General features: G+C 41.0%; 2 protein-coding genes across 2 annotated transcripts in view; both read left to right on the forward strand.

Moving 5' to 3' along the window:
• The window catches only part of LOC146578722 (myelin-oligodendrocyte glycoprotein-like), a 50,763-nt gene extending 44,701 nt beyond the window's left edge, over positions 1-6,062 (forward strand). The window contains exons 2-3 of the mRNA XM_085269155.1: positions 4,359-4,712; positions 5,009-6,062. Of these exons, the coding sequence (XP_085125281.1) occupies positions 4,359-4,712; positions 5,009-5,193 (539 nt within the window). The 3' untranslated portion in view covers positions 5,194-6,062. The remainder of the gene's footprint in view (positions 1-4,358; positions 4,713-5,008) is intronic.
• Positions 6,063-9,715: 3,653 nt separating this feature from the next.
• LOC146578725 (nuclear factor 7, brain-like) lies at positions 9,716-11,662 on the forward strand. The gene has a single exon (XM_085268868.1). The coding sequence runs from the start codon at positions 9,944-9,946 to the stop codon at positions 11,333-11,335; it is 1,392 nt and encodes a 463-aa protein (XP_085124994.1). The 5' UTR covers positions 9,716-9,943; the 3' UTR covers positions 11,336-11,662.
• The last annotated feature ends 3,025 nt before the right edge of the window (positions 11,663-14,687 follow it).

Here is a 14,687-nt window from a genome sequence, read left to right on the forward strand (position 1 = left end):
ACCTGTAAATAAAATGCATTATTATTATTATTATTAGTCACTGCTGAGCCAGTTTGTCCAGGATGCAGATATGTAGAAATCCACATAATGTTGAGTAGCGTAAAACAGGTCAAAGTTTTGTCTTGTAAACCAGGTTAACAAGGAAATAAAGGTGCACTTGTTGGTGGCTGTTTGGTACAGAGGTATCTTTACTTTTGGATTCTTAACTTGATGTATTTCATCTTTTTGGTTTTTAGTTTTTAAACCTTTCAATTTTATTTAACTTTTCACTTGGAATCAATCCTTTGAACCGATTAAAAGGCAACAGGATAAATTAACCTTATACAGTTTAGTTAACCTGTCAGTGGATAGTTTTCGGAGATCCTTCAAAACAACAGTAAGTCTTTAAAATGATGTCTTTCAGTGTTTTAGCTAATCCGACAGGTTGACTGAAGTCGGTGAGCTTCAGTGGATTAGCAGATTGTTAATGTTAATCCATCTGAACTAGGATTAAAGCTTCACTTTTCTGGTGACAGATGAATGTCATGTGTAGTTAGTGTGAAGCATTTGATTTACTGTTGGCTGGTTTCATCTATGAAAACACATCATATGAAATGAATTCAATGCGTTTTATCATCTGGGGCGATCGTAGTATTTTGTGTGAAGGGACAAATGCCTATTAGGGGCGATCGTGGCTCAAGAGTTGGGAGTTTGCCTTGTAATCGGAAGGTTCGAGCCCCGGCTTGGACAGTCTCGGTCGTTGTGTTCTTGGGCAAGACACTTCACCCGTTGCCTACTGGTGGTGGTCAGAGCCAGTGTCCGGCAGCCTCGCCTCTGTCAGTGCGCCCCAGGGTACCAAAAGCTGTCAGATTTTATCTGACACAATCTAAAAAAGAAAATCACATCAATCACAAACAGGAAATGTACTGAGTTACTCTCCTGTACTCTGATTACTGTTGTGAATGTTTTCTCTGTGTGTGTTTCTGCTGCTTCTTTGTCCTCACTGTAAACAGATGTACTGAGAGACTCCTGCACTGATGTTTCATAGGAAAGTCCAAACAGCCTCACTGGTTCTCCATAAAGAACAAAGATTTGCTGTCTGTGGCTCCAACACAACTTAAAGACAATCAAAGGTGGACAAAGTTCTCCAGAACAGCTGTGGTTTGATGGAGGCTACAGCTAAATGCTGCCTCCTCCATAGTACTATATACATTTTATACAGTGACGTCATGCTGAAGTCCTTTGGCTGATGAGTGTAGCCAAAGGTTATGTTTGTGTTGTTCTGTGGAGATCATTCAAGAACTGCACCTGTCCTGCTCTTTAAAGATGACACATGTTCTGATCCTCCTCCATGCTACCAAACATCACTCTAATGTGACTTCTTTAAGAGAACTGATACAGAAGCGTCAAGTTTGAGCGACTATATTATAGACAAATCGTTCAGCTTTATTTAATCCTTAAATTTAATCTCATGTAGTCAGATTTGAAACTCAATTTCTGTTATTCTATCATAGAAAATACCAACAGGCTGAGACATTTATGACACTCAACGTGTTGGATCAGCAGACCTGGACAACATGGAAATACCTGCTGTAACTGCGTTGGCTTTGCTGTTTGTCGGCGTCTTCACATTTGTCACTGCAGGTGAGATTTATAAACCGAAGCATGTTCTTAGTAAGAAAAATAAACAGTATCTGCCTCGTTTACACATTACTTCCCAAATAATTATTTTCATATTTCATATTAAGTTTTTTTATGTCTGTGAAGGCATCATGAGGTCTGGTGGCATCTGTGTGGATGTAAGTGCTTGGTCAAGTGCAGCTTTTACCACAGAGACAAAGATGTCTGCGTCAGTGTGATGTGTTGTAGTTTCAGGGGTCAGTATACAGCTACAAAGCTTTTTCTTCATGTTCTACAGTATAAATTTAACCTGTGCAGTTGCATGTAAAACAACAATTGTATTTTTTGTAGATATTGTCATAGAAAGCTCTGCATCAACCCTGTGAGGTACCCAAGGGGAATCACAGTTACTGCTCAGCCTGTGCCCAAAAGAATAGAATAGAATAGAATAGAATAGAATAGAATAGAAAAAAAACTTTATAATCCCACAGATGAGAAATTTCGGTGTTACAGAGCCTTTAAAGCAAAGGAAAATAAAATATAAAAGGGGGGGGGGTCCTATAAACATAAGCAACCGGAGTTCGTATATACAGGTAACAGTGTACAGAATATGTAAAGCAAAATTTTAGAAAATTGTTCGGAGATATGTATAAAATGTACAGGGTAATGTATAAAATCTATAGAGCTATTTATAAAATGTACAGTAAACAAACAAGCTGGTGAGTAAGATGACCAAAAGAATGTTAAACTGTATTATAGAGTCTGACAGCTGCTGGTAAGAATGACCTGCGGTAGTGAGCACTTGACATATTTTACCTACATAATTCAGGCCAGGAGGTTACTGACGTCCATTCATTCATTTGCTGATCAGAGAATACAAATGATTGAATCAGTGGACTGATTAGTTATGATGCTTCCTGTGCAGAGAACAGAAACTGTGTACATGGCGGTTCTGTTCTCCTAATCTTAAGGAGCTTCATTATTCCTTTATTGGGCAGTGTAGTACAGGGACTATCAGTTGTTTATCAGACCATCTGTTCAGTTGTACGATACAGTTTGCATTAGTTATGGCCTTTGCTTTATTGATTATCATAAATTTATGTGTGTGTGTGTTTGGGGGGGGGGGGGGTTACAGAAAAACATGCATCACAAATATATAGCAAACGAGCGCAACGCCCCCTGCTGGACATAGAATAGAATAAACCTTTAATATCTGACCTGCAGTCAGCTGAGACTGAAGAAGTCACTTGGATGAGTGACGAAACATTTCTCCCACAAAACGCTACGTCCAGATGAACAGAATCAACAATATCCCGCGAATGAGAAATTTGGCCGTCGCACAGCTCTTATAGCAAGATGAATATGACATTTAGAAGGAAGGCACAAAGTGGTCTTATATACATAAGCAACCGTATGCACAGATAAAAATGTACAGAGATTTGTACATGTAAGTGTGGGGGGTGTATGGATGCTCCTGGTGAAATAAACAGTGTACAAACAAGCTGCAAATAAGTAGCAGCAATAAAAAACATGGGATCCGTCAATTAAACAGGTGATGAGTAAGATAACAGTGTTAAACTGTGTTATAGAGTCTGACAGGTGCTGGTAAGAATGACCTGCAGCAGCGCTCCTTCCTACACTGTGGGTGTAAAAGTCTCCTGCTGAACGAGCTGCTCAGAGCTCGTACAGTCTCATGCAGGGGGTGGGAGGTGTTGTCCATGATGGATGTTAGCTTACACAACATCCTCTCTCCCCAACCTGCTCAATGGACTTCAGCGGAAAGTCCAGCACAGAGCTGGCCCTCCTGACCAGTTTTTTGAGTTTCCTCCCATCCCTCTCTGCCATTCCACCACCCCAGCAGCAGCATAGAAAATAGCAGACACCACCACAGTGTCCTAAGTGTCCTTAGGAGAGTCCTGTTCACCCCAAAGGATCTCAGCCGTAGCAGATGGAGACGACTTAGACCCTTTTTGTAAAGTGTATGTGTGCTTGTAGACCAGTCCAGTTTGTTATTGAGATGAATACCCAGTTATTTGTACTCCTCTACCGTATCAAACCCTGGATGTTTACTGGTGTAATAGCGGGTGGCTCCTTGCTGAAGTCAATCACCAGCTCCTTCGTCTTGCTGGCATTGATGCGAAGATGGTTCTGTTCTGTTAATCTGGACGTAGCATTTATAGATGAACAGAATCAACCTTTTGGGATTTATTTACCTGGATGATTGAGCATCCTTCAAAACTCTCAGCCTGTGCTGTCAAAGTGTGACATTTTTGGCTTTTTAAAAAATGTTCTCCAAACTAACTAACAAAAATTCTTGCACATAATTAAAAAAAAAAAGTAACTACAGGTTGTCCTTTAACAAGAAGAGAATACTTCACTGTCAACAGGACTACAGTATCAGCAGATCTGCTGATGCAAGGAGGTCGGGGTGCCTTTGCACTGCAATGCATTGGTAGCATTTGCCCTGATGCTGACAGTCACAATGAACAATTCACATTTTCTCCTCTTTCTACTTATTTCCAGTCTCGAGTCCTGGCACCTCCTCTTTATTACCTCACCATAGGCACACTCAGTGCCATCAACTATCTCATGCGTTAAAGAGAAAGCCTCCCAAATAAGTTAGAATTAAAAATAAATGATTAGTGATAACAGAGAAAAACATAGTCTGCAACTCCACTCTTTGTTGTTTCCACCTTGTTCAGGTGAACAGTTGTACTTCGACCTTTAACCTCTCTGCTCTGTGTTGTTTCCTCTTTCAGAACAGAAAAACATCAAAGCTGAGTCTGGACAGGACGTCACTCTGCCATGTCGAGCTCCAAACAACAACACCATAGTTGTGGAGTGGAGAAGAGCTGACTTGGATGAGTATGTCCTTTTGTACAGAGATGAGGGGTCTGTACTTGAAGAGCAGCATCCATCTTTTAAGAACCGGGTGGATCTGCTGGACAGATGGATGAAGGATGGAGACGTGTCTTTGATTGTGAAGGATGTGACGATTAATGACACTGGAACATACGAGTGTCATGTCGTCCAGAGAGAACCCAGCCTCAAGAAGAGACTCATTAACAACAAGCCTATCTGTATCATGGACGTGAGAGTTGTTGATCCTCCAGGTGAGTGAGTAGAGTTGAGTGTGTGTGATCAGAGGTGAAGCTGCTTCCTGGTTGTTGATGTTTGTTTCTAAAGATGTTGTTGATGAGACTTTGTAGAAAGCAGCTGGTCTGAGTGATGTGATCAGAGTGCAGTAGATAATGTCTGACAGCAGTTTGAAGAGGAAATGGATTCTGTTCTGTTCTTTACTCATCACCTACCTGACAGCTGACACCTCACACCTGTTTCTCACCTGCAGGTCAGACAGGAGGAGACACAGAGGATGGAGGGAAGGAGGATGGAGGGAAGGAGGATGGAGGGAAGAAGGATGGAGGGAAGGAGGCTGGAGGGAAGGAGGATGGATCTGTTGGACTGGTCGTTGGTCTGTCAGTTTCTGCTGTGCTTCTTGTTGCTGCTGTTGTTGGTTTTCTCATCTACAGAAAACATAAACAACAGCAGAGTCAGGATTCATACCAGCCTCCAGTTGAAATGCAGCCTGTTTGAAATCTTTGGAGAAAATGGATCTGGTAACGTCTTTCAGTTCTTATGATTATGGTGATCTGTGATGGTTTAAAAAACAAACAAATCAACAAGAAAAAAAACTGCCACTGTGATTCAGAATGGCAAAAATCCAAAGTAATTAAAAAGAATACTATTGCCATAGTAACTAAGATATGTGACAGTCTAAATTAAGATCTAATAAAATAAGTATGTCTATAGGAGATATGGTTCATATTTGCTGAACTGACAATTTTTGCCCCAGTAATGTTTTTGAGTTTTAATTATTTTCACAGCAAAGAGTATATCTATGTTTACTGTAAACCTTTAAAATAGATGATTGCTGACAGTTTTTATATCAGCTATAAAAAGAGATATCATCATGATCATATCACTGACTATTTTGATGAGTTTCTCATCCCTAAAATTATTTTTGTCTAAATTAACATTTATTTCTTGACTCTCAACATTTTTTTGCAATTTGCTTCCTGCAAATTTGTGATTTATTCTCAGAAATCACCCCTCATTCCCTTTAAGTGCATCATATCAGTAAAGTCGTATCTAAAATAAAAGTGCTGTCTGCTACACAGACACACATATGTGTCAATTGATGCATTCAAATAAAATCTTACTAGCAGACTTAACAAAACTGGAGCAAAGAATCACATTTAGTTGATTTTTTTCTGTTTAATCAAAACATGAAATTACATTTTCATGCAGCTTTCATGCTGAATTAACATAAAAAGAAAAAAATTGTATAGAAATATTATGGATTTTATGAATCACATTCCTGGTTTGAAAACAGTGAAAGCTGCACATATTAATCTCTGAAGGTTTTTGAATTATTATTAAAAAAAATTATTTTAATTTTTTTGTGGTACATCTATATTTGATCATTAAAGCATTGAAGAAAAACAAGTGAAAACACTCAAGCACTTTGACAATTTTGTTATCGTGATTTTCTGCTGGCTGGGTGCAGCCATTAAAACAGAGAAGCAACACTGCCACCACGAGGTCAAACTTGAACATGACACCTGACAGCTCTTATCAAACAAACTGCCATTAAAAGAAGACATTCACACATTTTTTTAAACATTAAAAAAGACCAATGTGTTTGATCTCATGCGTTTTATTGTAGCAGGAACTGAGAATTATTCATTCTTTAATCTACTCCCGTGCATTTTTTGTGAGTCAGTGAGAAATGTAACCTCAGCTTCCAGTTAGCTGACAGGAGTGGAACCTGCTGTGATCTACTGAAAGGCCACTCTGAGCTCAGAGTAAATGTATTATGCTTTGTAGTCAAAATCCTTTTGACTACACACTTCCACCACATACATATGTAATTTAGAATCACCAGTTAACCTAACATGCACACGTGTGAACTGTGGGCCGAAGATGAACACGTGAGGAAGCACACACAAAAAGACCCCAACTGACATTTTAACCATCGCTAACTACTCCACCAGCATCCCAACCAGTTACAGATCTTTTCTTTATGTCAAGGCCCTCTCTGACCTCTGCTAGTATGGCCTCTGCTCTTTCTATGTACAGTATATGATCACTCATATGCTGTTTAATTGTTTCACTGGCTGTGGATTCCCCCATGGTCCTCCATGTGCACGTAATACATTATTTTATATTTAAGTAAACTTTGTGTGTGAACTCCCCGCTTGTCACCTACTTTCAGACAGCTTGTTACACGCATTTAAGACTCAAACTATTGATTCTGGTCTCCAGCCAAGCCTTTCAACCCGGACTATGAAGTTTCACTGTTTAAAAGTGGAAAATGTCATTTTCTGTACATTAACATGAAACAGTACATCTATAAGAGCTCATGTGGAAAATAGTGTTCAGAGAAATCACAATAAGGGATCAAACTCTTGTCTGGAAACAGAAAAAAATGGAGAAAGTGTGTTTGCAACGTGAATCAACAGATTAAAAGTCTTGACTGTGTAGTGCCTCTACTCAGGACCAGTACAATATCAATTCAAATAGAGACCCCAGACATTTACTGAAGCTAGGTTCAGAAGGTTTTGATTTCACACAAGGGGCTTAAGTGAACAATTAAGGACCAATTTGTCTCAGTAAAACTCCTAAACACTCACAATTGCACAATCAATTGTTTGCACAGTAATAGTGCTTCTTTAAAAAAAAAAAAATACAATAAAATAAAATAAGAAGCTAATGAAAATACTTAAATTGGTGCTCCCTTAACTGAGTGCCAATAGAAGCAAATTAAAGTTTTCCCATCCTGTAGTATGAATTGTCCTTTAGAGTAAACCCAAACTATTGTCTACTACCTGGGTAGGACTGATAGGGCTCATTTGATATCCAAGGTATGGCTTGAATCATTTCTTCAAAGACTTTCGGATCGCATGGTTGGCATGGTCACCTTCCGGATCAATTACTGCAAATCTCTTCTTTTTTGTCTTAGTCAAAAGTCCATCCATGAACTTCAACGTGCCCACAACTCTGCTGCCCGTATTATCACCAGGACCCCTTCTATTCACCACGTCACCCCTGTACTGCAGCAGCTCCATTTACTTCCAGTCAGATATCACATCAATTTCAAGATACTTTTGTATACATTTAATGCTATTCATCATCCCTTCATACCTCGCTGATCTGGTTCAGATCACCATTACTTCTCAGTGTTTTAGATCCTCGTCCTCTCTTTCTTTTTCCATCCCGTCCCCTCATTTAGCCACCATGGGGTGCAGGACTTTCTGCTTCCTCAACTTTGGAATTCCCTTCCTCTTGATATAGGAAAATATCACTTCCCCCTCTCTTTTTAAGTCTAAACTCAAAACTCACCTGTTCATAATAACCTATTAATGACTGCCAGCCCTGGCAGTTGCCGTTGTAGGGCCACTTCTTAGATGCACATTCTCATAAAAAACTCGGCTATGTGAACTGGTGGTCTTCAGGGATGCTGCGGTGTATAAGGAGAAGCTGGATTTGGAGGAGTATACATCTGCTGTCCTAGGCTACATTAGTAAGTGTGTGGAGGATGTTACCACCATCAACCAGAAACCCTGGCTGAATGCAGGAGTCCGTGCCCTGCTGAAGCCGGGGACGCCACCTTCAGGTCTGGTGATGCACAGAGACTCTGGTTAGCAGAGAACTGACTGCAGGTGTAATAAGAGCCAAAGCCACATCCCAGGACCCACAGTATGTGGAGGGGTATCAAGTGCAACACTGACTACAAAACCAGGGACGTACAATGCCCCAGGACCCTTCTCTGCCTGAGACTCTCAACCGCTTCTACGCCCACTTTGAGGATCCTATCCCGCTTTAAATACAACTAACTTGTTGACAAATTACTAACCCTGGGTCCTCAGCACTGGCTCCCCTCAGGGCTGTGTGCCAAGTCCCCTCCTGTTTACACTGCCTACATGTGACTGCTCACCCAACCATCCAGGCTGTCATATTGTAAAGTTTGTGGACGACACAGCTGTGGTGGGATGCATCACAAACAATGATGAGACCGGCTTCAGGAAGGAGGTGGAACTCTTGGAGGACTGGTGCAAGCAAAACAATCTCTGACAAAGGAGATGATTGTGGACTTCAGGAGGGGAAGACACACACACACACAATCGGAGGATTTGTAGACAAAGTAGTACCCAGCTAGAAGTACCTGAGTACGTACCTGGATAGCAGCCTCACCTGGAAAAATAACACTTTCAGCCTGATCAGTAAAGTTACTTCCTGAGGAGGTTGAGGCTTGCGGGAAATGAGAGCTCAGTCCTCATCTCCTTTTACAGCAGTGTGGTGGAGAGTGTTCTGTGCTCTGGCATCAATGCGTGGCACGGAAACTGCACCGTGGCAGAGAGGAAAGCTCTACAGAGGGTGATGAAGGCTGCACAGAGAGTGGACGGAGGCAGCCTCCCATACATATACAGCTCCAGATGCAGGAAGAGGGCCACCTGTACCATGAAGGACCTCACTCACCCACCACACACACTCTTTGTCCCGCTCCCCTCAGGCAGGAGGCTGAGGAGCATTAAATGCAAACCCACCACTTCTCAATGCATAAATGGACAAGAACTGATATTGTAGCACCTTAACCATTATTGACACTTATTATCACTTTATCAATGCAGGTCACCATGCCCTTTGCTGCTAAAGTCTTTCTTTACACCTATATTTATATCTACACTCTATACCCATACTCCATACTGGTACTCAGGTTGTTACACTCTACTTATAGTATTATTTATTGTATTGTTTTATTACTTGTCATTTCTGTTTGTTCAAAAAAAAAACAAAAAAAAAAAAACAACTATTTATTTATTACTTAAAAAAAATCTTTTTCGTCATTATTTTTGTTTCTTTTCACTCCGGGACCATGTGTACACAATTTTGTTCCACCTCATGTTAACATGTGATGCGAATGTGTTGAATCCTTGAACCTTGTTTATGGGTGAAGCAAAAGCTGTAAAAAACTAGTTTACATAGTTTTAGCTACTTGCAGGATGACATTTAAAGTCTGGAATGAAACACCTGAGTTACAAGTGAAACAACATTTTTCTCCACAGCCCTTAACCGACTCTAACCAGGAAACAGGCTATTCGTCTTAGTAAAGACACACAGATGATCAAACTGAGTTCAGACAACACTATCAGCTTCCTCTGAGTGAGTCCAGCTAAAGGACAGAAAAGCGGAAAACTCCAACACTGCTGCTTGAAGCTGTTGACGGGAGAGGAGCCAGGACTGACTGTACTTCCTATCTGCTGTTTTCAGCTTTACTCACAGAATGGCTTCCAGATCAGAGGAGGATCTTTGCTGTCCAGTGTGTCAGGAGGTCTTTACAGATCCTGTTATTCTGTCATGTAGCCACAGCTTCTGTAAAGACTGTCTGAAGAGATGGTGGAAAGAGAGACCAACACACGAGTGTCCAATTTGTAAGAGAAGGTCTTCAAGGCCAGAACCACCTTTAAACCGGGCTTTAAAAAACCTGTGTGAGTTGTTCTTACAGGACAGAGATCAGAAAGCTCCAGAGGCTCTCTGCAGTCTGCACTCTGAAAAATTCAAACTCTTCTGTCTGGACCATCAGCAGCCAGTGTGCGTTGTCTGCTGTGCTTCAGACAAACACACCAACCACAGATTCAGACCCATCGATGAGGCTGCACAACAACACAAGAAGGAACTACAGGAAAATCTGGAGGCCTTAAAGAAGAAGTTAAAGATTTGTGAAGACGTTCAAGTGAAGTTTGATCAAACAGCAAAACACATTAAGGTCCAGGCCCGACACACAGAGAGGCAGATTAAGGAGCAGTTTAAGAAGCTTCACCAGTTTCTAGCAGAGGAAGAGGAGGCCAGGCTGGCTGCACTGAGGGAGGAAATGGAGCAGAAGAGTGGGATGATGAAGGAGAAGATGGAGGCTCTGAGCAGAGAGATAGCAGCTCTTTCAGACACAGTCAGAGCCACAGAGGAGGAGCTGAGAGCTGAAGACGTCTCATTCCTGCACAACTACAAGGCTGCAGTGGAAAGAGTCCAGCGCTGTTCACTGCTGGATGATCCACAGCTGCCCTCAGGAGCTCTGATAGACCAGGCCAAACACCTGGGCAACCTGACCTTCAACATCTGGAACAACATGAACGACATGGTCTCCTACACTCCTCTCATTCTGGACCCAAACACTGCTCATCCACAACTCATCCTGTCTAAAGATCTGACCAGTGTGAGACGACGAGAAGAGAGGCAGCAGTTTCCTGATAATCCAGAGAGGTTTGATTATTACATCTCTATCCTGGGCTCCGTGGGCTTTACCTCAGGGACTCACAGCTGGAATATGGAAATTGGAGACAGTACAGGGTGGGTACTGGGTCTGTTAGCAGAATCTGATGAGAGGAAGGGAGATAAACTGTCTGGATTATGGGGAATACGGCACATATTAGATAAATACTACGCAGTCTCACCATTGGCTCCAAAAACTCCTCTCTCAGTTCAGAAGAAGTTCCAGAAAATCAGCGTGAATCTTGACTGGAACAATCGAAAGATGTTGTTCTATGATCCTGACACTAACACACACATACACACCTTCAATAACACTTTCACTCATAAAATAATTCCATACATTTACACTAATGGTAAAGTGAAGGTGTTGCCGTTGAAGGTGTCAGTGTCAGTGGAGCAGATGAGTTAAGGATGATTTTATTTCTAATCTTGTTTCATGTCAGTGAATTGAATCTGTTAAAGTGCAGCTGTTGTCCTGCTGGTTCTGTCTGAGGGTTTACTAGGGAGGGGTTTCTTGGGTGATCGTTGTCATGACCTGTCCTGAACAGAGTAAAGCAGTGAGGGAATGGTACGCAGTAGGGGGCAGGTGACTGTCCAGGGTAGCTACTTCAGCCCTGCCACTGACAGCCAATTCCAGCTGCAACTCCACTTCACAGTAATTATAATACTGCACATTCAGATTCCATTACTTGTTGAAGTTACTTGTACCTTCATAAATACCAGTCTGGAAATGTACAAAGCTCAGCTAATAAAATCATATATTTCACATTTGTATTTGGAAATGTTGTCTTCATCGTCTTCTACGTTTAATCTCTTTATCCCTGGAACATAAAGGATTTTATGTTTTATGTTGGATCTTATGAAAATAGCTGGATACATGGATGGGACTGGAAAAAAGTGAAAAATCTGCTAATGTCCAAAGAAAAAACTGAAAAACCTTTAGAAAGCCTATAAATGTCACTCAAGAGCACTTTAAAAAATTACAAAAATGCTGTTTGGAAGATGACAATTATGAAGTGAGAGGAGGCTCAAGAGTTTTGCACCGCACTGTATGACTGTACGTGTTGTTGCTTGGCATCAAAACTACACGAGTTACAAGGAGTGGAACATCAGGCTCTGATTTGACTGATTTGTTTGCAGTGCAGCTGTTAACAGAACGACAACTACCAGTTTGTAATAATTTTATGATTTGGCAGATTCTCCCTTTACATTGGCTTTATGCTGGCTAAGAGCTCCTAAGCAGCCACGATTGCAGTTCTTGGTTAGTTCACACTGCAGTTCGACTTTTAACTTTAGTTGCAATAGTGAAACCAAAGCTGTAGGACTCATGAACCTCATAAAGAGGCACAAACTGGTATTTGTAGCACAGTGTCTGTTGTGCCACAGCCAGGCTGACAGATGATTTGTTCCATATTCTTCGCTTTAAGTTCAATAAATACCACACATATATATTACACATACAGCAGGTGAAAAGCAGGGTTTCTGCACACAGTGCTACTGCTCACTTTAGCACGAGTAAAAGGAATGCACCCCTGCTCCAGGAATCGTCGCTGACTTATCACTGAAGCATCTTCAGAGCGACAGAATGCTGCCGCTCAGGTCGTCACAGTGCTTGGCAGGTTAAACTTTTCATAATACGGGTAAGGGTTGGAAATCTGCCAAATCCCACTTTAACTGTGATTACACTGACGTCTGATGATGATTTGAGATCTGTGATCTGAGATGCCTCCACCCATCCCATCCTGGGCGTGAACAAAGGCGAGGACTTACATAAACAGAGCTGTCCTCGCAGACATTCCTGCCCAGCTGCACCAGGATCGCCTTCTGAACAGCAGCCTTCATCAGAGCCAAGGTAAGATGAGCTGCAATCTACTCCTTTGGTGGGAAGCTGGACTGTTGGCAGCAATATGACGGGAGATGAGTGGGGGTTGGTGGATCCTGCTAACTTCTTTTTTCTTTTCCCTTCTTTTTTTGATCGCCTCTGTCAGTGCGCCCGAGGGCGGCTGTGGCTACAATGTTGTAGAGGAACATAGATACTTGCAAGAGAAAAAAAACCCAGAAGGGTTGGGACCAATGATGAATCAAACCAAGCAAAGGGACAGGTACTTTCCTTTCCCCCAGACGACAGAAGTAAAGTTTGGTTCAGAGTGGAAACTTATTCCAGCATTCAGTCTGATATTGGTGGAACTACATGTAATGTATAAATGAATGCTGCCACATTTTTGCCACTTCCATGGATTTTCCTGTTTCTCCTGGTCCTCTGTTCAGCTGCTTCTGGAGGTGACATCTGAATTTTTTTACATTCTATTTTAATTTAAGGTGTTTTGTTTGTAATTCAGTTGATGTTTGACTATTAAAGTTTAAGTGTGCCACATTTTTAACCACTTCCCATCAGCTCATTTTAGATTGCTTTTAACTGATTTCTGTTTTCTTATGCCTCCCAATTTATACTATGTATGATACAGGGAATATGTGATATTACAGTCGGCAAATTCTAAATCTTTACTCCAGAGTTACTTCAAAAACTCTTCATCTGTAGTGAGTGCATCCTTTCTAATCTATTCTAATCTAGTCCTGCATCCTTTCTCTGTTGTGCAGGCTGCATGTCCACTTTTTCATCTCAGCTGTCTTTGTTGGTGTTCCAGATTAACTGTTTTTTTTACATCAGTAGTTTACTTGTTCACGTTTGTTTACTTTGCAATCTTTGGTCTGCTATTTCCAGTTCATGTGAATGCATAGATGTCGATATTATCTCTAGATAATAACGCAAAATATTTTAACAAATATTTTAAGAAAGTTATAATCAATGTGTTTCTGTGACATCACAAGCAACTATCTTCCATCTGATATCACCGAGCAGCTCAACCCGAGTTGACCTGCATGCTGATGATTTAGGAAACACGTACATGTTATCTGATGAATGTTACAGCAGGCTTAAATTAACACTGATGGTGATAATTTGCCATTTTGTCATTGCATGGCAACTCTGCTGCTCTAAGAAACTGGAATTTTGCATCATAAACATGAATCAAAGTCACTGTAGTGATCTGGATTAAAAATGCTCAAACATTTTAAAGACATAAATGTTTAACTCCTCTAGCAAACTTTTATTGATGAGATTTTTACAGGCGTGTGTTGTGTTACTGCTGAACTTGAAGGAGGTGGCCCAGTTTTACTACACATCAGGCTGTAACTACCGATTGTTTTCATTTGCCGACTGATTTTTTATTCATTCTTTGGTTTATAAAAATTCTAAATTACATCTACTCTAAATTATTTAAATGACTGACAAGAGTCAGTAATAAGAGTAAGACAGTAATAAATGTTGCTCACCTTAATCGGCTGCTGTAGTGAAAATTGTACTTTGGCCTTCAACCTCTTTGATCTTTTGTACCGTGATGAAGGGTCTTTACTTGATGACCAGCATCCATCTTTTAAGAACCGCGTGGATCTGCAAGACAGATGGATGAAGGATGGAGACGTGTCTTTTATTATGAAGAATGTGACGATTAATGACACTGGAACATACGAGTGTCGTGTCATCCACAGAGTTCACAGCCAGGATCATTAAGAATCTATCTATCAGCATCATCAGCCTGAGTGTTGTTGATCCTCCAGGTGAGTGAGTAGAGTTGAGTGTGTGTGTGATCAGAGGTGAAGCTGCTTCCTGCTTGTTGATGTTTGTTTCTAAAGATGTTGTTGATGAGACTTTGTAGAAAGCAGCTGGTCTGAGTGATGTGATCAGAGTGCAGTAGATAATG

Source organism: Mchenga conophoros, linkage group LG3, assembly GCF_057382185.1.
Source record: "Mchenga conophoros isolate Kocher_MC1m ecotype Shallow Benthic linkage group LG3, M_conophoros_male_GT1.1, whole genome shotgun sequence".
Classification (NCBI taxonomy): domain Eukaryota; kingdom Metazoa; phylum Chordata; class Actinopteri; order Cichliformes; family Cichlidae; genus Mchenga; species Mchenga conophoros.

Bases quoted from the DNA above. Each gene is read 5' to 3' on its own strand.
- LOC146578725 (XM_085268868.1), top strand. From the start codon at position 9,944: ATGGCTTCCAGATCAGAGGAGGATCTTTGCTGTCCAGTGTGTCAGGAG.